General features: G+C 33.4%; 2 protein-coding genes across 2 annotated transcripts; one reads left to right on the forward strand and one right to left on the reverse strand.

Moving 5' to 3' along the window:
• Positions 1–1,038: 1,038 nt before the first annotated feature.
• On the reverse strand, positions 1,039–23,992 carry LOC111983259 (uncharacterized protein C119.09c). The gene is given in 4 exon segments (XM_065760455.1): positions 1,039–1,446; positions 3,585–3,733; positions 23,815–23,911; positions 23,913–23,992. Coding segments are annotated over 4 exon segments (465 nt in total). The 3' UTR covers positions 1,039–1,307.
• LOC111983243 (aluminum-activated malate transporter 10) lies at positions 15,726–18,266 on the forward strand. The gene is made up of 6 exons (XM_024014910.2): positions 15,726–16,275; positions 16,381–16,521; positions 16,666–16,938; positions 17,046–17,164; positions 17,260–17,403; positions 17,499–18,266. The coding sequence occupies exons 1-6, from the start codon at positions 15,933–15,935 to the stop codon at positions 17,982–17,984; spliced, it is 1,506 nt and encodes a 501-aa protein (XP_023870678.2). The 5' UTR covers positions 15,726–15,932; the 3' UTR covers positions 17,985–18,266.
• Positions 23,993–25,311: the final 1,319 nt, after the last annotated feature.

Raw genomic sequence — 25,311 nt, forward strand, 5'->3', positions numbered from 1 at the left:
CTACTATATAGAGGTAGTTTGCTCTTTAGCCATACTCGACTACCTTATGCGTCTTCGATATCACTGACTTTCTCACTGTTCAATATGTGAACATGGAGGGCGACTTGATATCAACTAAACCAGCATAGCCAGAAATGTTCAAAATATGACATATAATTGAAGAGGCAAGAGGTGACATTAGAAGTTTTTCAAAAGAAAACAAATAGCTCATGTGTGGCTAAGTCTGGAAACAAAGCTGGGCATAGGCTAGCTAGATTTGCTAAACACTAGTTTGTGTTTGGATGGAACAGGCCCCAGGTTTCTTGGAGCAACAAATCAATGTTGATGCTTCACAAATTGATCAATGAAATCACTATTTTTTTTTCATAAAAAAGAAAGGATGAAAGTTCTGAATAAGGACATTAAATCATTATCCTGTTCGGCACAATAATTGCAACTCCCATTACAAAAAAGAAGGAAAGAAAAGGCTAAATACAACCAGTTCACGAGCAACTCCATATTAGCATCCCTTGGGACTCTCTTCAAGTTTTAGAGGCAGGTGTACGAACTCAGTATGGATTAAGTTTCTTACATTATAGAGTATGGACAATGTAAATGACACACAGTATGTCCAGATGAATTGTTGCTTCTAGGACTCCGGTGCTGGGGTAGCTGATTCCCGATTTTGTGATGGCTTTATCTAACTTCCTGATCTAGCTAAAGTTTTTTACAAAGTCTAAATGGAATTCCGTGAGAGATATTCTCACGGGTGCATTTTGGCATGCCTACATGGTACCTCTATAGTATATTCTTTCATTGCTTAGCTGATTGATTGGGTGTCAACTCAAGACATTTCCTTGGAGAGCCGTGGTGCAATTTAAAAAGGCCTTGTGTACCATACACAGAATTGAAAGCAATTTAAATGGTACACGAATTCAGACATGAAAAGGTACAACTTTAATGAGAAATACTTTGCTATCACAAACAAGAACTGTCAAATTTCTTAACATATATGCTAATCTAGTATAACTTTTCATTTTTTAAGTTTTAGAATGAATATAATTGCAATGTCAAAATATGTGATAAGCTGATAACAGCACCATGATAATCCAGATACATAAAATTTCTCTACTGTACAAAGATAACTCGATACAAATATTTTTTTTCTTTCAATCAACAAGAAGCTTGAAAAACAGTTTGCACAAAACATTATATATTTGAAAATCCTCTCAGTTCTGATTACTATACAATGACTTTTTACCAGAACAAGTGAAGGATATGAGGCTCTTAAGCAGGTTAAACCAACACCTTCCTGATGCATACCCTACTCACTTATCTGCATTGATTCCAAAGATCCGGACCTTGTGCATATTAGGGAACTTGGCAACAACCAGCACAATCGCCGCAAGAGTATTGAGGAAGAGCATAGGATGCTGGTAGTCAGTCGTGTGTGAGGCTATCAAGTACCTGTCTCAACACAGAAAAGAGAATCAAAGTGAATCTAGTGCAGGTTTCAGTAACAAGATCCAAGTAATTAGCATGAGTATGTCCAAACCATGCATGTGTTTCAACTGTGAGGGCCTCCAAAACCAAGACAAGTAAAAATTGCAGATTAAAGCACAATGCTAGATAAAAACATGCCACAAGGTATCTATATCCTAGTTAAACAGCCTTTTTTTTATTGGGAATTATATGAGTCTTGAACTTACAAACTCACCCTCCATCTTGCCCTTACAAGGAGAGGAGGTGCCATTTGAGCTAGCGCTCATTGGCATCTATAATTAAACAACCTTAAACAAAACATGGACTCCTACTATCAGCAAGAACAATTTTTGGACTCCATTGCAATCTAAACTCCAACACGCACATTTTGTTTTTCATTTTTTCTTGCCTTGATGCAAACTAGGGAAAATATTTCAGAACACTGGAAGTTATGTAAGGTTCCACTTATCTTAATAGACATTTCATTTGTGAAACTGATGTCAGTGAGGTTTTCAATGAGCCTCTTGCAACTTGTGTACTCCAGACTCTATTACAGGATACTATTGCATGACAAGATATGATTAAATTGGGCCAATATTTCTATACATAGGCTACTATAGTTATTATTGAGTAAGTATTAATTGTTTTGGGTTAGAAAGTTTTTGATTCAGCTTTTAATCAAGTTTTACTAAAACATGAGTAGTTTGGCAATTTCCAGATTTTCTGGAATATGCTGTAGTGGGCTTGTAGGGAGCTGCCGTTGGTATTGGAAACATGTTCATTCTCTGATGCATTGGGTTTTCACTCCGCCCATGAGTCTTATTTTATGTTTTGAGCCATTTTTCTATTTGGTTTAGAAGATCTTAATTACTTTTTATTTATTATTAAAAGTACTAGTCTTTCTATATAAAAAGAATATTTAGGAGTCCAGTAGAAGTAGTATTGGCAATAGCATATAAAAGAGTTTTTATGTATTCAATAAAAGATAGAAACAAAGAGACTGAATTCAGTAAAATTCCAGCAGGTTATTTTAAACTTTGAGGACATGGTTGCCTTCTCTTTCCTAGGTGTGATTGCCTATGGTTTATCTTTATTTGTTTCTTGTTCTATTCACTGTTTTGACACCAAACAACCATCAATTCATTCAGATCCAAATATATGTATATTTTTTATTATTATTATTACTTAACCCTACCTAAACCCTGAGCATCAAACTCTATTCAAGAATTCTTCAAGATCTCATAAAAGATCGTCAAGAGTTTATATCAGAATTGGTATCAGAGCCCATTACGGCTTCTGTCCTGCATCAACAATAATAAATACTAGCATAAAAATGTTTTGGTGCTTAGGGCAATGGTAAACAGGCCAAAAAAAAAAAAACTCAAACAGGAAGGTCATTGTACAATTAGATAAATATAGCTAAAACTCCTGAACTTTCCTTAGAAATGATTTGCAACAAGAGGAAATTATAAATTTTAATTTATAAAGGATAAATTGTTCTCTAATTATCTCCTGTGTAGTTTGTACAGAGTACAATGCAGACATGGGATTACTTAAGAATATTGAAGACAGATGGATGGTCAATAAAAAACCAATGGTGTTAACTGTTAAAGAATCAATACTATAAAGCATGCGCAGGACACAGAAATAATAATGAGTAGCCAGTCTAAGACATTTTTTATATTAGTAAGTCACACACATATTCTTCTTCTTCTTCTAAAAAAAAAAAGTTACACACATATTAGTAGGTCTTGAACCCACAACCTCACCCTCCACATTGCTCTTACAAAGGGAGGAGGTGTCATGGATGTCACCCTCCACACACACATGCGGAGAGAGAGAGAGAGAGAGAGAGAGAGAGAACTAAGACTTTCCTGATGAAGAACCAAAATTAACAGCAAACAAGCTGACGTCAACAGACTTGACAACAACAAGATTTTCATAAGCTTATAAAATTAACACCTCAGCAGGCACATATTACATATCAATTTAAAAAACTAATAGTTCACAAGCAGGCTGATGCAAATTATATGACAAAAACACCCTCTAGAAAAGGTTGAGTGAAATATAAACTGAATTTACAAATTTGAACATATTGTGTAATACCATAGAAGTAAACTTACAGCACAACAGGAACAACAGTTAAGAACTTTCTGTTGCGTGTGAGCTGCTTTCCATTATCTATTTGCTCCCACCATGTCAGCGCGTTGTAGATCCCCTGATCGTCAGCAAATGGAGTTCCTTTTTTCCAGTGGAAAAAGTGGTAAGTGACCTGGAGGGAACAGGAACATAATAAATTCATGCAATACAGGGAAGTGAAGCAACTTAACCTCACAGTGAAAGGCATAAACTCACAAAGCAGAAGAATAAACCAATAACTTAAGCCTTTCAAATGTTTACCTAAATAAAGGTTCTTAGGTTGGCCACTAGGCCTTGTCTCAAGTGAATTTAAATTAATAAAAATTCAATTCACATACCCATTAAAAATTGAACCCGAAACCTCACCCTCCACCATTTGATGGGCGATTGGGGTAGAGCAAAAAGTGGTTCTTTTTGGGTTGGGGTGGGGACCAATCATCCTTACAACAAAATGCCATTGAACCACTAAAAGAAAAAAATAAAAAATAAATAAAAATTTAAGCCGGTATAAAACAACATATATAAGTAGTTACATTCTGCTATTGAATATCAAAATCCAGTCGTTCATTTCTCCAAATCCATCAGTCAAGCACTTATAAAAGAGAGAGACGTTTATTTTGATAGGTAAATGGCAGAAACATTTCAAAGACCTCAAAGTATACAGGTTTAACTTGGTCAAGTTATCTATATGTATTGGTCTATTCACACCTTTCCAGTTACCTCCAAGGCATTGCAAAGAACAAAAAATAAATATCCTATAAACTCTCTCTCTCTCTCTCTCTCTCTCTCTCTCTCTCTCTCTCTCTCTCTCTCTCTCTCTCTCTCTCTCTCTCTCCTTGACTCTAGAACATTCTCTAGCTCTCTATGTGATAAGAAACAGAGAAAGAACAAGCGAGAGATATCTTGCTTGCTCCACTGTTGATCAAAGGACACAAGCAAGCATAGAATCTTACTTGCTCCACCGTTGCTAGCTCTCTGTCTTTTTTTTTTTTTTTTTGGTTATGATTTGATTAATTTTAAGATTGTGTTTTTGAGTTTGTATTTTGATTATGCTTGAGTTTATAGATGTTTAAGAGAAACGATTGTTGTGTTTGTAGCCGTTGTGAGAGGAGAGAGAAATAATTTTTTTTATTGAGTTGTATAATTTCTTTAAGTAGAAAAATTCATTTGGAGTTGCTACACTATTTTCTATATCTAGAGAAGCATTGTAGCAACTTCAAAAAAATTTTAGAAAAGTTTTGCATTTGGAGAATTTGTTGGAGTTGATTTTTGGGGTTTGTTCTCCAAAAAATAGATTTAGATAATCTATTGGAGATGCTCTTATAGTTGGAAATGCTTGAGCATTTTCATAAGAAGCTTTAAGAAAAATGTTATTTTGACGTTAAAAAGTTCCTTTCATTTATGTCAATACACCACTTTACAATGTACCCTATATCACACATTTTATTCTTTTACTGTTTTATTTAAATATTATTTTCTTTACTTTTTTTAATTTTTTTTTATTCTTTTAGAGTATAGAAAAGAGTAGAGGGAGAAATTTGAATTAAAAATACCCCAAAAAAAAAATACAACATCTACCACACCATTCTATTGTTAGAACATCACTTTAGCAAAATATCAAATACACATTCTATGAAGGTGGTTTTTTGTGCTTGATGTACTAAATGCTAAAAATTTAGCATTTAGTGTACCTAATGTGCTCTAAGTAAGCTTGCAAACCAATATCTGAGATTTTAGGTCTCTTTTCAACACATTTTAATGAGATGATCTAAGCATAATTCATCCTATTTATATTAAATCACTGTCACATACCATATTAAATCAGTTTAAGAACGTAGGGGACAATATCATTTTGAAAGCTAGAAGAGTTTTAATTCGTGACCTAATTTTGCTATGAAAATTTAATAATTAACTTAAAGTATTAAAGAATGTGATCATGAGAATAGTGACATGACAATTAGTATATATGAAGCTCTTTTTTAGAGATTTTAACGCAGACTCTTGCTCCCTCTCCCTCATCCTACAAGAACTTAATTATACTTATGGAGTGACTATCACGTCAAAGGTGAGTGGTGGTGTAGCAAATATCTTTGAAGCAACATCATATATTTTTTATATAGCAGTTGCCGCCTCAAGAACTTCTCCATTTTTATGCTAACACATAGCATACATAGATTTACTAGAAATGTTTCTAAGAAATTGATTGCAATATAGTGGGTGATGATGCAAAAAATCAGTAGTTGAGCTCCTCGTTGCAGCGGATGGATGAAGCTATGATTGGGGTCATCTCTGTTGGAGGAAAACCTGCAAAACGAACTGGGTGGAAGAGTAACATGCCGGTGTGGTATTAGCCAAACTGCCTCCGATACTTAAGTCAATAAGGGAGAAAGATTTTTGAGAGAATTGTTTGGAGAGTGATTTTTGTAGAGTATTTTGTGTGTACGTTTAACTTTTGTTGCCTTCTCTTTTATAGTTGTGTGCTTAATTAATGGGCAATGAATTGTTGTTTTTATGCTCAACGGCTAGTGCATTACAAAATCTTTGTCTGAAGTTCACAGCTTACTTTGTGACCGTTGCTCCATTCGTTATGTTTTGTCATCAATGAGCGTAATAAATGCGTAACGTCTTCTCTTAGTTAATGACGATTGTAAATTTCTGACTCATCAGTGGGTTTTTTTTTTTGATTTAATAGTTATGAGGGAGGAGAATTTGAATCCTATGCGTTTCCACTGAAAAACAAGAATGTGCTAGTCTAGTTACAAGGATCTCAACTCTTTTATTTTACTACTTCAAATTTATAGTTACCTAACTTATGTATGAAATTAAGTACTTTTTGATAGGTAACTTGATGACATGACACTATGGTAAAATAGTAAAGTATAATCTCAACCAGATCATGACATGGTGTCTTGGCCAGACAGTGACGTGGAACCTCAAAGACACATTACAAAAAATTGGACCTATAGAGGTGTTTCACAAACACCACTATAGGTTCTAAAAACACCACTACAAGCCCATTTGGGCTATAGCAGAGTTTTCTATAGTGGTGGTTACAAACGTCACTATTGTACCGTGATTATAGACCTATAGTGGCATTTTACAAAAAAACACCACTATAGGTCCATAGCCTATAGTGGCGTTTGTAAAACGCTGTTATATGCTGATTTTTAAAAAAAAAAAAAATTAAGCTATAGTAGCATTTTAAAACGCCACTATAGGTCCATACCCTATAGTGGCATTTTTAAAAAGTTGCTATAGACCCTTATATTTTTTTTAAAAAAAATTGGATATTGCAGCGTTTCAAAATGCCATTATAGCCAAAAACCACTAACAAAAAAAAAAAAAAAATGGTAATCAAAAGTCTTTTTTTTAATTTTTTTTAAATTGAAATTTTAATTTTTAAAATTTCAAAATGTAAAGTTGAATATATTCAACTATGTGTTGACTTTATTTCGTGTCAAATTTGCTTGTAATTCAGCATTTAGAAACCCTCTATTTAGGTGTGAATAATGCAAGGTTTGTGTGTGAGAGAGTGTAAAGAATTGATCAAATGTGTGTATCAAAAGGCTTCTCACAACTGGACCTTGCGACTGACTCGCAAGTAGTGACTTGCCAGAATCCAACACACGTGTGAAGCATGTAGGAAGTTAAAGGGTCAAGATAGCTGGATCATTATAGGACAAAAAATATAGTCTGACCATTCTGTTAACTGGCGACTAAAACTCGCGACTTGTCCCAATCGCGAGTGACTAGCCAGTAAACCCTGTTTTGCAAAAAAATGAATTTTCACATTCCTTCTCATATCCTACTATAAATACCCTTATACCCACGAAATGTAGAGAGTTTCTACAGAGAATTTTGAGAGATAAACCCTAAAGAACAATAAGATTGATTCATGCACAATCTTATACCATTGATTCTCCAAATTTCTCTACTCTCACCCTTTCCATTGTCATACCCTTGAGAGGATCTTAAGTCAAATCCTTACCTCACCACATTCAGAGCAATGAGAAGGTTATTGGTGTTTAGAAAGCATTTCAAGAGAGAACCAATTCATTTTAGTTGATGCAATGGGCTAATTGTGGGATCCGGTAAACTAGAGAAGATAAAGTTAGGCGTAACCTTGTTGGAGTAAGAAGCTTGGAGGGCTTAGGTGCATTGGGTAGATTAGGCTTGGAAGGTCTATTGCTATTCATGTATCTCAACTGATTTTCTAATGGATCATTTTACTACTTGGATGGTGACGAAGAGGTTTTTAGCTGAATTCTTCGGTTTCCTCTTCGATAACACATGCTAGTGTTATCTTGCGTTTACTTCTCTCTATTCCTTACTCTTTGCTTTTAATTACTGTTGTGTTGTGATTAAATTATGGCTTAGAGTAGTTTGTGTTAGGAAATATGTGATTTAATGTTAGGAACATATGTCAAATTAGAATTGGTTAATCATTTGACAAAATGCACTTTACTTGTAATTTGGTAGATTTAGGATGTGTTTAATACTTCAAAGAACAAGGTTTCAAGTTCAAGTGTTAAAGCCATTTAAGTTTGTTCAAGAAACAAGTGAAGAAATGCTAGATTTTAAATCTCAACAACTTGCTCGACAGTTAGTATCTATCAAGGTTTAAAAAGCTGCTAAAGCCCGATACTCGATAGCTAGCTCGATATATAAGCTATCTATTGAGGTTTATGAAACTCAGTTTTTCAGAGCTGATTTTAATCCAATTCGTGAATACATGGTTGTGATTTCTTTTCTCACAACCCTACATATATATAAGGATTGTTTTAAGGGTTGTAAAAGGTTGTGCAAGTGTAAAGCAGAGTCGTGTTCATGTAAATTGTGACTGGAGACAAAATTTGCCCTAATTCATCTTTCTCTTGAAGAAGTTGCTGTGTTTGTACACTGTAGGGTTTTGTAATCAAGGAGCTTCATGATCTTCATCATATGATGAACTGAAGAACTTTGCAGCCAACATCTTTCTCAAGTTGGTGAGTAAGCCGCGTACTGGGATTCGCGCATCGAATTGGTTAGTCATGTATTAGGAGCCGTGCAATATAAGGAGAGATTATTACTATAGAACAAGTCCAATTGGGTATTAGGGTAAGGGTTCAACTGTAGGTTGGTATAAAGTACTAGGATTCATTTACTTGTAACCGCTTATTGTGATAATAGTGAATTCTCGAGAGTGGTGACCTTAAAATCACTCGGTGGGATTTTTGCCACATAGATTTTTCCCATTCGTAAACAAATCACTGTGTCAATTTAATTTCCACAGTATTTAGTTAATTGCTGATTTGTTTGTGCTACCACGCGTATTGCATGCTAATTGAATTAATTAATTAACTTTGCTAATTAATTTGTTAATTCATCATAAGAGGTCAATACATTATTGGTCTGTCAAGTTGCATGTTTGGGTATAGCTTATATTTATCATTTTGCACATATATTGTTTGAGTATAAGCTTGTATTGGTTATTTTGTAATTGGGGGTTTGAACATTCACTAGTGTTTTCCACACTTAGTGAGCTTTCAGAAAACATTAATATTAATCTTTCAAATTTTGAAAGTTAAAATTTCAATTTTAATTAAATTTAGAAATTCAAAATATAATTAAAACAAAATAAAAATAATGAAACAAAATAAAAAAGGACCTATAGCAACGTTTCATAAACATTGCTACCCTTGTAAGACCAGGACTTATAGTAGCGTTTATGAAACGCTGCTATAGGTCCTTTTTAAAAAAAAAAAATTTTAAAGGACCCATGGTGGTGTTTATGAACACCACTATATGCCCTTGTAAAACTAGGACTTATACTTGCATTTTTAAAACGCTGTTATAGGCAATTGAAAACGTTACTATAGATCCAGTATTTTAAAATGCCACTATAAAGCCTTAAACACATCTATAGATATGCCTATAGCAGCGTTTTTAGAAAACACCACTATAGGGAACCTATAGTGACTTTTTTGTGAACGCCACTAAAAAAGACGCTACTATAGGCAACTTTTTTTGTAGAGACAAGTTAAGACTAAACAAAGGATCTGATCAATGAACCTAGCCTGACCTCCTTGATATCAATCTACCTCAGAGACTTACCCCTCAACCATATCCAACAAATCTTGGGATCTAATGTTGATCATGAAAATTACAAGGTCTGGTTTAAGAAGACACCCCATTTTGATTTTCAATATTTAGTAAAGAAGAAAATTAGTCCCAAGACAACCATAAAATGGGGAACATGGAAAAGATATAGAGATATGTTTAACTCATCAACAAAAAAACCCTAGCTTCTATTCATCACAAACAAGCCAAATTTTGACTAAGCTTCGAAGAATCCTCACTAACCATTTAAATGGCTCTTTTGCTGTCGTTTTACTCCTTGCAAGTGTCTATGGATCAAGGTCAGCTTGTGCAATCGATTGTATCATCAGTTGGCACTGTATAGGGAGAAAACTCTTTTTCTAGCCATGCCTCCTAGGGTTTCTCTCAATTGGTCTACTTCCTTACTTATACATGTAACATAGAGTGAATTGGACTATATGCCCAGCCTACTACGGGCTTTCATACATGTGGCCTAAGGTGAGATTAAAGGAAAAAAATAAAAAGCCTAGCTCCAATGGGCCTTGGGCTGTGGTTATCTCATAATTAGCCCAAAATTACCACTAATGATATTTTACTCAACTATAAAATATAATTACACTCTAGGTTTTATTTAATTATACAAGACATCCCTTCACTACTTTTTTTTTTTTTTTTATCTTATATTTTTATGGATTTTTTTTTTTTTTAGAAACAAACTAACGGCTAAACACACACACACACACACACAAAAAATTACATTCACTCACCAAATTTAAACACATTACTTAACCCAAAGTAGCACTATATAAAAGGGTCTTATGGAATCTAATTTCATTGAATATAAACCTTTAGTAACTCCTTACTAAAATAGTTAGGCCTAACTTTCTGATTAATCATTTTTCATTAAATCTATCTTAATGACATGTTTCATATCTCTTATCGAGATTATAGAATGATGACCCATAGTGGTCGAGTTTAAGGTAATACCAATACACCAACATATTAATAAGAAGTTTTCATTTCTATGATCAAGACAAATCATGATGATTGATATATTATAATTTTATCAAATAAAATGACCAATTTCACCACCAACTAAAAACTGAGATTTTTTATTCTATAATAAACTTGTGATTTAGATATTTTGTATGCGAATTTCGAGATTTTTATACCTAAATCACATGCAATGCGTCTCATGAACCATACCTAATGTCTAATAGTCATAATATTCTAATTAAATAAAACACTTTTGTTAATTAAATAATGTCATGCAAATTGAATTTTAGGTCACAGATCCCAATAACATATTAACCAAAGGATGATGTGGCATGTCAGTGGCTTGGTGACTTGGACCCTCAAAGACAAGGTGAGACAAAGTAGAGGGGAGCCGACTAGCAAACCTAACTTTACCTCTTCGACCGACATCGAGCTACCTCGAAGACTTATCAGTGAAATCCAAAACAGTCTCATTTAATCTCCACCAAAAAACAAAGAGAAAATCACACCTACAAACATGACAATCATAAACAAGTCAATTTCTAACATAGATTTCATAGATTCCTCTATCGTACGTGAATAGAAAATCTCCGTACGAATCCTTTAGTATACTGTTATACCATTTATAGCCGACATTTTAAAACCCAGATCAAACTTGTGCAATCAATTCAATTGTATGGTCACTTTTAAATATTACACATGCCTAACTTAATTGTGAATCACCTCTCATATAAAACATAAGCCATGCACTAATTAATAGCACTATTTGCTACTTGGCATTCGACTAGTTCCACATTAATCCAAAATTGTGAGCTACGTTGCATTAAGTTCATACAAGGAGGATCTTCTCAAAAAATAAAAAATATCATACAACATATATATTATTTGATAATTGATAGATATTCGTTACAAAGAGTGAAGCTCGAACCATATAAATGTTACGTGGATGCTCATGCATGGCAACTAATTAATAGCACTATTTGCTACTTGGCATTTGACTAGTTCCACATTAATCCAAAATTGTGAGCTACGTTGCATTAAGTTCATACAAGGAGGATCTTCTCAAAAAATAAAAAATATCATACAACATATATATTATTTGATAATTGATAGATATTCGTTACAAAGAGTGAAGCTCGAACCATATAAATGTTACGTGGATGCTCATGCATGGCTTTGTCGTGACTCGAGAAGAAGATTTTGTGTGAACACTACGCAGGGCAAAATTAGGTAAACTAACTTTTGAGCTAGAGAGTGAATCAAAAATTTGGTCACTCTCACTCCTCTTCTCCTGGTAACCAATCAAAGCAAACCAGAACATAAATTGGATGTGCTTCACACCACATGGTGTAGGGAAGTTGCTAAAAGGAAATTGGAGTCGTCCATCCTTGCATAATATTTATTTACTTATTAAAAAATAATATTTGTGTCCAGCTAAACTTGAAGAAATCCATATACTACATTTCTCTCTCTATTTTCACTTTAAAATGTGTTTCACTTTACCCAAAAAAAAAAAAAAAACTCACTCTCTCTCTTAAGGGTCTCGTTAAAGAGTGTCTTTAGAATATTTGTTAATGGATCATTTAAGGAAACTTTTAATATAATTAAGTTTTATGAGAAATATAAAAAACTATCAAAACAGTCAGTTCCGACTACTGCGCATTCTTGACGCGAAAGTCACTCTACAAGTAGTACAAAGTTTTTATGGGATGGGGGGCAAAAGCTGAAGTTCAAGTATTTAGAAAGGAGCTTTACATACATATGCGCTTAGATTAAGTTAGAGTAGAATTTCCACATTATATCAACAACAAAAAAAAGTCAGTTCCTTGTTTGTCTTTGTCTAAAAGCATTTATTGATAATTAGTCATCGTTAAACAACTCATTTTATTTTTTACTCTTAGATTTATTTCTATATATTGTCATATTTTTGATAAGAGTCCGATTAACGAGTGCTTTTAAGGCATTTATCAATAGACCAATTTAGGAATGTTTTAATACCATTTTCATGAGAAATATAAAAAGTTATTAAAAAAAAATTACTAGTTACTTTTTTCTTTTTCCATAAATAAATAACTTTATTTAACTTTAGGTAAAATACAAAAATCACCCCTGAGGCTTAAGCTAATACCATATACTTTCAAGAATTTTAAAAAGTATCCAATTTCTCTCCAAGCACAAACAACAATTACGTTTGGAAGTTTCATACTCCAAGTCCTCTGCCTTCTTCAAACAGCTTGTCTTAACTGCAGATGTCTCACAGTGACAGCATAATGGCAATTATATTTGCAAGGGAGAGTCTAGATAGCTACTGGAAGATAAATAGCAGCCAGAGATTGAGAATGAAGCAAGAGGAGTAAGAGAATTTTCAAATTGTGTTAAGCGATGTTTGTGCTAATGCATCAAATTGGATATTTTTGAAAAGTTTTGGGAGTACTTGGCATTAACTCAAACCTCAGTTGTAGTTTTTGTATCTAACGATTTTATTTTTAAATATATTATTCTTCATATACATGATTGATGCGGAAAATTATATTTATAAATTTGATTCTAAGAGAATCAGATCTTTGTTTGTGAATGTTGAGATTATTGACTGATTATATTCTTGAATGAAACTATAATACCTATTACGTTGTTTATACAGAATAAGTAAAATTGATAAATCATATTGAAAACCAATAGAATTTGTCATATTATCAATTGAAAAAAAAATTTAAATACAAAATGTTTATTAGCAATCTTGCATCTAAAAATACAAGAAGAATAGATTTTAACCAATAATAAAAAATAAATTGATAACATGGAAACTTAAATGAATATTATTTAAATGATATATAAATGCACAAAAATATCTAACTTAAATTTATTAACTTAGGCGTTAAATTTTATTGGGCCGATCCTGAGTACATGCACACATTATAAACTTCAAGGAAAGTAATTTTTATGGTTTGAAAATGTATGAATTGAGTTAAGAATGTTGTAGCTTAATTAGCATTTCGTGGTACTTCCAACGGAAACATTTAGAGTTCAAATTTTCTTAACCTCAACCATCAATATATCAAAAAAGAAAAAAGAAAAGAAAAAGAAAAGAATTGAATAATGTTCTTCAGACAAATTTAACTCATTTAAAAAATCCCACCAATTTTTGTGTCTTACATATCATGTTTTCTCTTGCTCTAATTTCCATTTTGTAGAATCATTTCGAACTTCACTAGTGAGAGCAGACACTAGTACAACTTGTACAAGAATTGAATGAACACTTTTTTGTAAGAGCAAGATTTTTCATTGGCTATACTAGATTTATCTAAAATAAGAATTTAAAGATAAAGCATATAGTAGCTTTTAAAATCATATCATAAATGAAAGCACTATTATGTTTTGACTTTCTCAGGTATTTGATTTGAATGCATTGGTTACCTTCTCTTTCTCTCCTCTATCTCTGGATTTAAGTTCTTGGATAACAAACTTTTTTTTTTTTAAAGAAGAAAAAAAATATAATGTTAGAAATATTATAAATTGAGAAATTTTAAAGAATACCCTAAAAAAGACATTGATTTAGAAACTATTTTTAGAAATATATTATAAAAAAATGATAAAGTAATTAATTTTGTTGAGTGTTTTTTATATTTTCCATAAAAATTATATCAATGATTTATTAACTATTGTCATAAGGATACCTGTTAACATGACCCTAACAAATTTTAATACACAAATCTTTTAAATTGATGTGCACCAATTTCAAAAAATAATTTAAGCACCCATTTAATATTTTGTTAAAATAGCACTAATCACATTCATTGCAATATTAGATTAATTATAAGTTTTTTATATTTAAATTTGTACTAGCATTAGCATTAAAAAAAAAAACAAAACAAAACAAAACAATGCATGGAAACAGGGACGAAGCAAGATTTTGAGTTACGGGGGGAGACTCTAACCTCTAGTTCGGCGGCTTCTTAGCTGCTGAGGTTTTTATTTATTTATTTATTTATGTGTGCACTTTCTGGGTAAAGGCAAAATTATTCTATTTAAAACTTTTTAAAGGGCCAGTTGTTTGTTTGAGTAAAATTGATTAATTGGACTTAAATTTTTTTAGCTTTGCTATTGGTGATTATTTGTTGTTGCACAAATGTTTTTGGGCTAGTATATGTTGTTTTAAATTTTAGATCTATAAATTTTTTTAATGGCTTTTAAAATGATGAAAGTACTAGAGGTATATTGTTGATATAGTGAGTGATTATTAGTAAGTAAAAAAGTTATGTAAGTAATAGGCTCAGATGCGAACCAATAAAAAATTATACTTTAATAGTTTATAAAAATGTTGTAGGTAAGTTTGTAACTATAACGTTACCAGAATCAAAAATAATGTTAAAGGGGCAAAATATAATTTTATAGAATAAAATTGCTAAATTTAATGCACATATATATTATATATATATATATACTAATATATTTTAAAAAAAAAATTATTGTTTGGGGGTGGGGGCGCAAAATCAATAAATGCTTTCGTCCCTGAATGGAAATGCTAATTACTCAAAGCAAAACTAGTCCATCTCAGGATAAGGTTACACTTCCACGGTGTCTGGTGGTGTAATGACTTAGCACTACCGATTTGAGCAGGCCTCAGCTGTCAAGGGAGAAAAGGAAATGGAAACACTTGACTCATGCTAACATTTCCTTGTATCAGTGGAATAACATGTACCACCCCGCCCCCCAGCCCCCAACACATAAAACCGTGGACCCCTTGTCTCCCCATCATGTGTTTTCAGACACAACCTCAAACTATTTTGGATGGCTCTATAGATCTGCTGACTTCATAATCCACCTGTCTAAAAAGACAAAAGTACTAACACATTGTTGATTTGAATTCATAATTTAAAACCACAATGTCATGACCCTTTGGCAAAAGTCTTTCTAATTTTTTAGTTCATAGTCTCTCTCCTGTTCTCCTATAAAAGGTGGTGAAGTAATCGCAGATCCAGCCACTAATATTGTATCAAACCCCTCTTCCAGTGTCTCTACAAAGACTACCGTATAAATATATATGCTTGACTTGTGAGTACGCAGACCACAACAGCCTAGCTAGTCAAGTAAGAAACACAGACCAAGAAAGCTTAGCTATTCCATTGAAAGTCACTGAAGTCCCCCTAGAATCAAGTCCTCTTACAATTCTACATTCTTGCAAAACCCATCTGGCTTAGAGAACCGTAATACTGTCCCAACCTCCTAGTTTCCATAATTTTTTCTAAGTCTTGTCCAAAATGGCAAATGCAAAGCAAGTGTCAGGGAAACTGGAATGGAGGATCAATGTACCTGATGGGACATCGAACGTGTTAGTCCCAGAATCTGATCAGCTAGTGAACAAGGCATGGTTGTGGTTAAAAGGTCTGCTTTGTGGACTAGTTTTGAAAATTTGGAGGTTCTTATACAAGGCTTGGAATTTAGGAGTTGCTGAACCTAAAAAGGTCATCCATGGTGTCAAAGTAGGATTGTCCCTTTTGCTTGTATCATTTTTTTACTATATGAGGCCTTTGTATGATGGTGTTGGAGGGAATGCTATGTGGGCAGTAATGACTGTTGTCGTTGTTTTTGAATCGACAGTGGGTTAGTACTTGGCACTCTTTTCTTCCTCTTTTTTTGACAAATATGGTTTAGTTTATTATAATCACAACGTCTAATTCTATAAACATAAACAACATTATGGCGCAGGTGCTACACTCTGTAAATCAATTAATAGAGCAACAGGGACTTTTCTTGCTGGATCTCTTGCTTTAGGTGTTCAGTGGATTGCAAACAAGTCAGGGGAAACTTTTGAACCCATAATTATTGGAATTTCAGTTTTCCTTCTAGGTGTGTGTGTGTTTTCTTTGAAATTTTCTCTGCTTATTATATACTTCTTCCCAAAATACTAACACATCAGTTGTCTTATTTGTTAAGTTCTTTACTCGCTACTGCCCAAAATACTGACACATATATCACTTGTCTTATTTTCAGCTTCAGCAGCAACTTTCTCTCGATTTATTCCATCTGTGAAAACCCGATTTGACTATGGTGCCATGATCTTCATCCTCACCTTCAGCTTAGTTACAGTTTCCGGCTACCGAGTGGACAAATTGCTTGAGCTGGCGTACCAAAGATTGTCGACAGTTGCCATTGGGACATCTTTATGTATTTTTATAACCATGGTCTTCTGTCCTATTTGGGCTGGCAGTGGGCTTCACGATTTGATTCTTTGTAACCTGGAAAAACTTGCTGACTCCCTGGACGGTATGCATGAAAAAAGATTATAGATTGAACACTCAATATATATGAATTCTCCTTATTCAAGCATATCTAAATTATACATTAAAAAATTTTGTCAACTTGAAATTCAGGATGTGTAGGCGAATGCTTCAAAGATGATAAAACTAAGCTTAGAAATGAAGAAGGTCCTAGTAAGAGAATGCAAGGCTACAAATGTGTGCTTAATTCTAAGGCAACTGAAGAAGTCATGGTAGGCTGCTAACTATCCTAGTGGGTCAATTTGCTATAGCGATAAGATAACTATTGAGTACTCAGGTCGATAAATTTTCTAATTCAATTGTACAGGCCAATTTTGCAAGATGGGAACCTGCACATGGCAGATTCAACTTCCGACATCCATGGAAACAATACCTCAAGATTGGCGCATCAATGCGTAACTGTGCTTATTGCATTGAGGCTCTCAACAGTTGCATAAACTCAGAAATTCAGGTAAAACACTTTACTTTGGTTTTATGTATCATACTTTGGCAACTTAATTTTCTTGTAATATTAATTCCAATTTTTTTTTTTTTGTTTGGCCACAGGCACCAGACTACCTAAAGAAACATCTCAGTGATGTATGCATGCTATTGAGCACCAATTCTTCAGAGGTCCTGAAAGAATTGGTCATTATAATGAAAACTCTCACCAAATCATCCAAGATAGAATTATTAATTGGAGAGATGAACTCTGCTGTACAAAAACTTCAGGACTCCTTGAACTCTGTTCCGAATTCTTTCATTGGACCCACAGTGTCAACACTACAAGCTCCCAATGAGGCCAACAGAGAAACTATCCCAAAAACTGCCATAACATCTCTCTTGGATGTTTTCCCAATGGCCAGTTTAGTGTATTTGCTGATTCAGATTGCTGCAAGAATTGAAGGAATTGCCGATGCAGTCGACCAGTTAGCAGGCCTGGCAGAATTCAAGCTTGCAATGGATGAAAATTGCAAACAAAAGAAACCCACTAACAAGTCCACCTCAGATAACCAAGATCATGAAACCATGAAGACCTCACCAAGGGTCTGAGTCATCAGGATTTACTGGAATACTAGAATAACTAAACTAAACATATAATTTATTAAGTATAAATTTTTTTTTGGGTTAGAAAGTATTTGATTCAGTTCTTAATAAAGTTTTACTAAAACATGAGTAGTTTGGTAATTTCCATATTTGCTGGAACATTCTGTAGTGGGCTTGTAGGGAGCTGCCGTAGGTATTGGAAACATGTTCATTCTCTGACGCATTGGTGTTTTTCCCTCCGCCCATGAATCTTATTCTTTTGTTTTGAGTCATATTCATTCCAGTAGAAGTAGTATTGGCAATAGCGTATAAAAAAGCTTTTACTTTATGTATTCAACAAAAGATAGAAATAAAGAGACTGTTGAATTCAATAAAATTCCAGCAGCTTATTTTTTAAACTTTGAGGGCTCTTTCCTAGTGTGTGATTGCCTATGGTTTATCTTTTCTTTTCTTTCTTTTTTTCTTGTCCTATTCACTTTTTTGACACCAAACAAACATCAATTCATTCAAGACCCAAATCTTTTTATTATTATTACTTAACCCTACCTCAACCTGAAAATCAAACTCTATTCAAGAATTCTTCAAGATCTCATAAAAGATTGAAACGAGCTTACATCAGAATTGGTATTAAAGCCCATTAAGGCTTCCGTCCTGCATCAACAATGATAAATACTTGCATAAAAATGTTTTGGTGATTAGGGCAATGGTAAACAAATAAAAAAAATACTCAAACAGGAAGGTCATTGTACAATTAGAGATATATCTAAAACTCCTGACTAATTTTCCTTTGCAATGATTTTGCAACAAGAGGATATTATATTTTTAACTTATTAATGACAAATTTTTCTTCAAAATATCTCCCGTGTAGTCCGTACAGAGTACAATGTAGAAATGAAATTACTTCAGAATATTGAAGACAGATGGATGGTCAATAAGAAAACGACGGTGTTAAAGAATCAACTCTTTAAAGCATGCGCTGGACACAAATAAAAATGTGTAACCCGTCTAGGACATTTTTTTTTTTTTTATTGGTGTTACATACATATTGGTGGGCCTTTGAACCCTTTTTTTATTATAGGTAATAAGAGTAATATTATTGATAAAAGATAAAGAAAGAAGAATACAATGTGTTCACGATGATGAACAAAGAAAAAACAACAAAAAAACAGGTAAATGAAAAGACATTCTAAGAGAAAATAGGAACTCTATGATAGAAGAATAATCTGAGGAACCCAACACCGAGATCAATTAAAAAGAGTTCGTTGGCATAAATTTTTTAACTGAACTCACGATTTCTCAATATTCTCAAAGGAGCAATGATTCGATTCCGCATGCACTCCAACCTCCATCCCAAAATTCCAATCTGCCATTTCAAGTAGTTTTTCTTTCTTTAAACTTCAAAACCTAAAATAACATTGATATAATGTTTGTGTTCTGAATCTGTGATTGACTAATTGTGTAGTTTTTTTTTTTTTTTTTTGGCAAAGGATGATTGTGAATTGAATATGAATATGTAATTGTGTTTGGGGCTTGGGAGTCTCTGTCTGTCTTAGAATTTTTTTTTTTTTTTTTTGGGCAATTGATGAGTGGGAGAGTTTGAGTTGAGAAAGTGAGATGTGAGTTGTGATTTATATATAATTTTTGCTAAAGTATTTGACTGTGAGTTGTGATTTATAAAGTGATAATATATAAATCATTTGATTGTTTGACACTTTGATTTTTTGTTGGTAGTGGGGCAATATTGGGAATGGGCAACAAAAATAAAGAGAAAGCAGAAGATAAAGGACATATAATGCATTATAAATTAGTAGTGAGGGTACCGGTGTGTTTGGGGCAATGGGTGACAAAGATAAAGAGACAAAATGACAAAGATAAAAAAACAATGATAAAGAAACAAAATGAAATAAATAATATATATATATATATATATATATGCGTGTGTGTAACACAAATTTATCAAAATAAAATTGTCAATGTTTGATTTGTACTTCTGTGAGATAATAAATATAATTTTTATTTTATTTGTAGATCATGAGAAAATCAACTACAACATTTGATTTTTTTTTTTCAAAAGAAAAGATTTAAATTCAACATATATGGATGTAGTTGTGAATTTTTTTTTTTTTTGCTTATCTCTAACCTCATTTAACTTTAAATCCTGGGTCCATCCCTGTACGTACCCTTTTAAAATTGAACCTGTGACCTCAACCTCCTCCATTTGAAGGGGCGATTGGGGTAGAGCATACAGGAGGTTCTTTTTTGGGTTGGGGTGGGGACCAATCATCCTTACAACAACAATGCCATTGAACAATTGAAAGAAAAAAAAAAAAACAATAAGCCAGTATAAAACAAAATATACAAGTAGTTACACTCAGCTATTGTATATCAAAATCCAGTCGTTCATTTCACCAAATCCATCAGTCAAGCACTTATAAAAGACACAAACGTTTCAATAAAGACCTCAAAGTATACAGGTTTAACTTTGTCAAGTTATCTAAATGTATTGGTCTATTCAACCTTTCCAGTTACCTCCCACGGCATTGCGAAGAACAAACAATAAAAAAATTCCTAATAAGAGGCGAACAAGGGCACAGGAAAGATGTTCACTAAGACAAGGTATAAGATGCTCGGCTTATAGTGAAGCATAAATACAAGACTAGAGATTTTTTTTTGGGAATAAGTGAANATACATATTGGTGGGCCTTTGAACCCTTTTTTTATTATAGGTAATAAGAGTAATATTATTGATAAAAGATAAAGAAAGAAGAATACAATGTGTTCACGATGATGAACAAAGAAAAAACAACAAAAAAACAGGTAAATGAAAAGACATTCTAAGAGAAAATAGGAACTCTATGATAGAAGAATAATCTGAGGAACCCAACACCGAGATCAATTAAAAAGAGTTCGTTGGCATAAATTTTTTAACTGAACTCACGATTTCTCAATATTCTCAAAGGAGCAATGATTCGATTCCGTTCCATCCAAATGATCCACATCAAATAGCCTGAAACCAAATTCCAAAAATTCAAGCCAATGTCTCCAACAAAATAATAAACTCGCTACAGAGCCTAGCATGACTCATTGAATCCCAAAAAACTAAAGCATATGCACCCACGACCTCACCCTCCACATTGCTCTTACAAAGGAAGGAGGTGTCATGGACATCACCCTCCACACACGCACATGCAGATAGAGAGAGAGAACTAAGACTTTCCTGATGAAGCACCAAAATTAACAGCAAAAAACTGACGTCAACTTACTTGACAACAACTAGTCTTCATAAGCTTATAAAATTAACAGCTCAGCACGCACATACTATGAATCAATAAATTTTTTTTTTTTTTTTTTTTTTTTTTTGCTTATCTCTAACCTCATTTAACTTTAAATCCTGGTCCATCCCTGTACGTACCCTTTTAAAATTGAACCTGTGACCTCAACCTCCTCCATTTGAAGGGGCGATTGGGGTAGAGCATACAGGAGGTTCTTTTTTGGGTTGGGGTGGGGACCAATCATCCTTACAACAACAATGCCATTGAACAATTGAAAGAAAAAAAAAAAAACAATAAGCCAGTATAAAACAAAATATACAAGTAGTTACACTCAGCTATTGTATATCAAAATCCAGTCGTTCATTTCACCAAATCCATCAGTCAAGCACTTATAAAAGACACAAACGTTTCAATAAAGACCTCAAAGTATACAGGTTTAACTTTGTCAAGTTATCTAAATGTATTGGTCTATTCAACCTTTCCAGTTACCTCCCACGGCATTGCGAAGAACAAACAATAAAAAAATTCCTAATAAGAGGCGAACAAGGGCACAGGAAAGATGTTCACTAAGACAAGGTATAAGATGCTCGGCTTATAGTGAAGCATAAATACAAGACTAGAGATTTTTTTTTGGGAATAAGTGAATACAAGACTGGAAAGGTGAACTTTAGAATCATTGTTGTTTCCTTACCTTTAGATTACCAATTCAAAGAATTTACCAAAGCTAAATCATGAAAACGAAAGTTTCTTATTTGACACTCCCCACATTCTCATAATTGCATCTCTTTAATTGATACAAAATGCCGGCGAACTAAATTGCTTTATTTTGCTGCTGAAAAAACATCAGGCCAATTAAAATTTCCAATCCAAAACATTGTACAATTTAGTATAAAAGAAAAACTAAACTCATGAGTCAAGTGACAATACCTCACAAAAATTTAAACATTTAACTGAGTCTAATACAAGTATACAACTGCCTGGCTCAGATAGGGACATATTCACATTTCTCCAAAAGCAAAATGAGTGACACGTAAGATTAAGCAGTTTAATGCATATTATCCCCTCCAACTTACTTATCAAAAAACCCAGATGCCTTGAAAAGGCTGATCTCATTTTCTACCCATCCATAAATCCAAAATCCAACAAACACCCACTTCTCCACAGCCAATAATCAAGCAAATTCTACATTCAATTTCAAACAAGAAAAAATCTACAAACTTGGGTCTTCTCTCTTCAACCACAACATACAAAGAACCAACCATCTTAAACCCTAAAACCCCTACTCAGCAATCAAGAAAATAACTAATGCAAAATCATCAAAATCACAAACAACCAAAATACATGCCCAAATAAAACAATTCCCAATATGGGTATCCTTTCTTTTATTCAAAAAACAACCAAAATCAAACAGCACAAAATGATCATGAACTTTAACACAAAGCCCACATGTAAAATGACCATGTTGACAACTAAATTTTTAGTCTGAAATAAATCAAACAAGTAAAACAGTTTCACAAATGCGAATTTGTATTGATGAATATGTGGTACAATTCTCTGTGTTTACAAAAGAGTGATCATCTTATTCGATCTCCTTGCAAGACTTAATTGTGGTAATGTGATTTTGATTCAAACACAAAATATCCTTCAATTTGGTTGAGGAATGGATTGAAGATCTTTGAAAGGGAATTACAATGAATCTCTGGTTATGAGCTTGTTAGAAATTCTTTGTTCTTCACGTTCTTCATGTTCTTCATGTGTTCTTCGTGCGTTCTTCTTCGTTGAAGGTTTGTGGTGGAAGTTCTTCGGTGCTTTAGAGGCTTGAATCCATAGAGTTTCGTTGATTTATGGTTTGTTAAGGTTTCTAGAGGTTTTTGAGCTTGATTCTAGCAAACTTTAGTATCTAGGCAGATAATTTGGATAATTCTGCTTCGAATGTTCTTTGATTTTGAGGTTGAAGTTCTTGAAGTTCTTGAAGGTTTTAAGACTTAATTCTTGCAGAGCTACTGTACTTCTGAGTGCTTCTGAATCTTCTCTAATGCTGATTGTGCTTTGGATGTCTTGGTGGGTGCTGAAATGCCTTAGGAAGGCTTCTATTTATAGGAGTTTGGGGGTGGGTGAGCGACATGTGGCGAAGTTTGATTGGTGACATGTGTCACAGTCTGATTGGAGAAGTTTTAAGACTTTTTCTCCAAGACACGTGGCATATTTTGATTGGCTGAAATGTTTTGATTTTCAAGGTGACCCATGTCAGCACCCGATTGGACTGCTTGTGTCATCACTTACACGCATAAGGCTGCTTATGTCATTGCTTACACATGCTAATGCGTGATTGGTTTTTGCATGCATTTTATGCCCCTATTTCAAAGAAACTTGGCAAATTTCTGTTGGTTTTTTAGTAGTGATAGCAAAACCTAGTAACAGTATGTGGTGCTTTGTAATTTGTTGTATTTTGTGAACTTAGTAGTATGATGTGTAAGCTCATGATAGGTTGAGAATTTTCCCTCTCTACGAACCATTTTTAATGAAAACCCAAAAACAGAGAAAGAGAAAGTATATGAACATACAACGAAGTGGGTGAGATTGACAATGGTCCAGGCTATGCTAGGAGAGCAGCCAAAGATTGAAAGGACAAGGAGCCAAGAGAGGAGGAGGATAAGGATTGAAAGGACCTAAGAATGTGAACCACTCTATGTTCCTATTCAGAACCACCGGTGGCACCGCATTTACATACAGATTCGCCATCATCCATTCTTTTCTTTGATTTAGAATATTCAATTCATCTGCCAAGATTGGATCTTTATGATTATGGGCTTGATGGGTTCCACTTCAAAACCTCAAATAATACACACAAACAACTAAAACAATTAACTTTGTGGCGGTCAATTGAAAATGAAAAATTTAATACCCAAATGACAAAAAATCTAGAGGAGACAACATTGTCTTGGGATGTTTGGAAATATTAGGGGTTTTTTTTTTTTTTTTAAATGGATAAAGGAAAGAACAAAGTTTAGCTACAAAATTTGTTGTAGTCTAAGCCTAGGTTACAATATCATTAACATTACTATATATTGTGAAAAGCTAACTGTTTGATTGTATGTTCTTTACGGTTTTAATACATATGTCAAATTTTGTGACAATCAGATGTTATTTAGTATATGATCTATAAGATTATATTTTATGCATAATTTTAAACTATAAAAACTTGCAATTTAAATAATTTATTGATGATATAGCTGTTAATTTTTAATTTTTTAGAAATTTTGCAAGCATGGAGGATATAAGAAGAAGATATAATCTAATGGTGGATTTGTCAAAATTTACCTCCAATAAAAGATATTGAGTAAGGTTGTAGCCTTAGGTTATAACTAATTTTGTAACTAAACTTTGTTTGAAAAGAAATTAGTAGTTGACTAGTTGTGCATTAACTCTTCCCAAGTGAGGAGAGGGAAAAACTGATCAAGCAACTTGTGGATAATGTTATGCATGTAACTATGTATGATATATATTGTTGGATTCATATTCCATTTTTAGCAATCACAAGCTGAAGGGGATCTTTTTATGGTATGTTACTAAGTTATAACGATTTGATCATTGTTAATTGACCTTATGAGATCACCGCACATCCTTCGCGCGATAGTCACTTTACAAATATAGATGCTTGTGAGGTGTGGGGTATGGGGCGCAACAGTCGGGGTTTTCAGAAGGGAGCTTCATATACATATACACTTAGATTAGGCTAGAGTAGAATTTCTATCTTGTATTAAAAAAAAAAAAATTGAACTTATGAGACAATGGAGAATATTGTACTATTTTACCAATTATCTCCTAATTAGATTAACATTGTTGATGATAAACTTCACTCAAATCAAGCCTCTAATCCATTTTCATTCCTAAAACATTGAGACTATTGTTATTATTCTACCCAGTTCTGTGAAGCACATAAAGAACATCTCAAGAACACTCCAAGGAAGTGTTGCCCAATTGAACCAAAGAGGTGCTACCCAAATCACCCTGATTTGAAATAAAGAGGTGCTTCCTAAGTCGTCCCAATTCAATTTGAA

Source organism: Quercus suber, unplaced genomic scaffold (assembly GCF_002906115.3).
Source record: "Quercus suber isolate HL8 unplaced genomic scaffold, Cork oak 2.0 scaffold_368, whole genome shotgun sequence".
Lineage (NCBI taxonomy): Eukaryota > Viridiplantae > Streptophyta > Magnoliopsida > Fagales > Fagaceae > Quercus > Quercus suber.

What these genes read in the sequence shown, in the direction of transcription:
- LOC111983243 (XM_024014910.2), top strand. Translation starts at nt 15,933, where the DNA reads ATGGCAAATGCAAAGCAAGTGTCAGGGAAACTGGAATGGAGGATCAAT. An exon ending in ACTTGCTGACTCCCTGGACG is followed by an intron (nt 16,939 to 17,045) that starts GTATGCATGAAA and finishes CTTGAAATTCAG; the next exon opens with GATGTGTAGGCGAATGCTTC. An exon ending in GCATAAACTCAGAAATTCAG is followed by an intron (nt 17,404 to 17,498) that starts GTAAAACACTTT and finishes GTTTGGCCACAG; the next exon opens with GCACCAGACTACCTAAAGAA.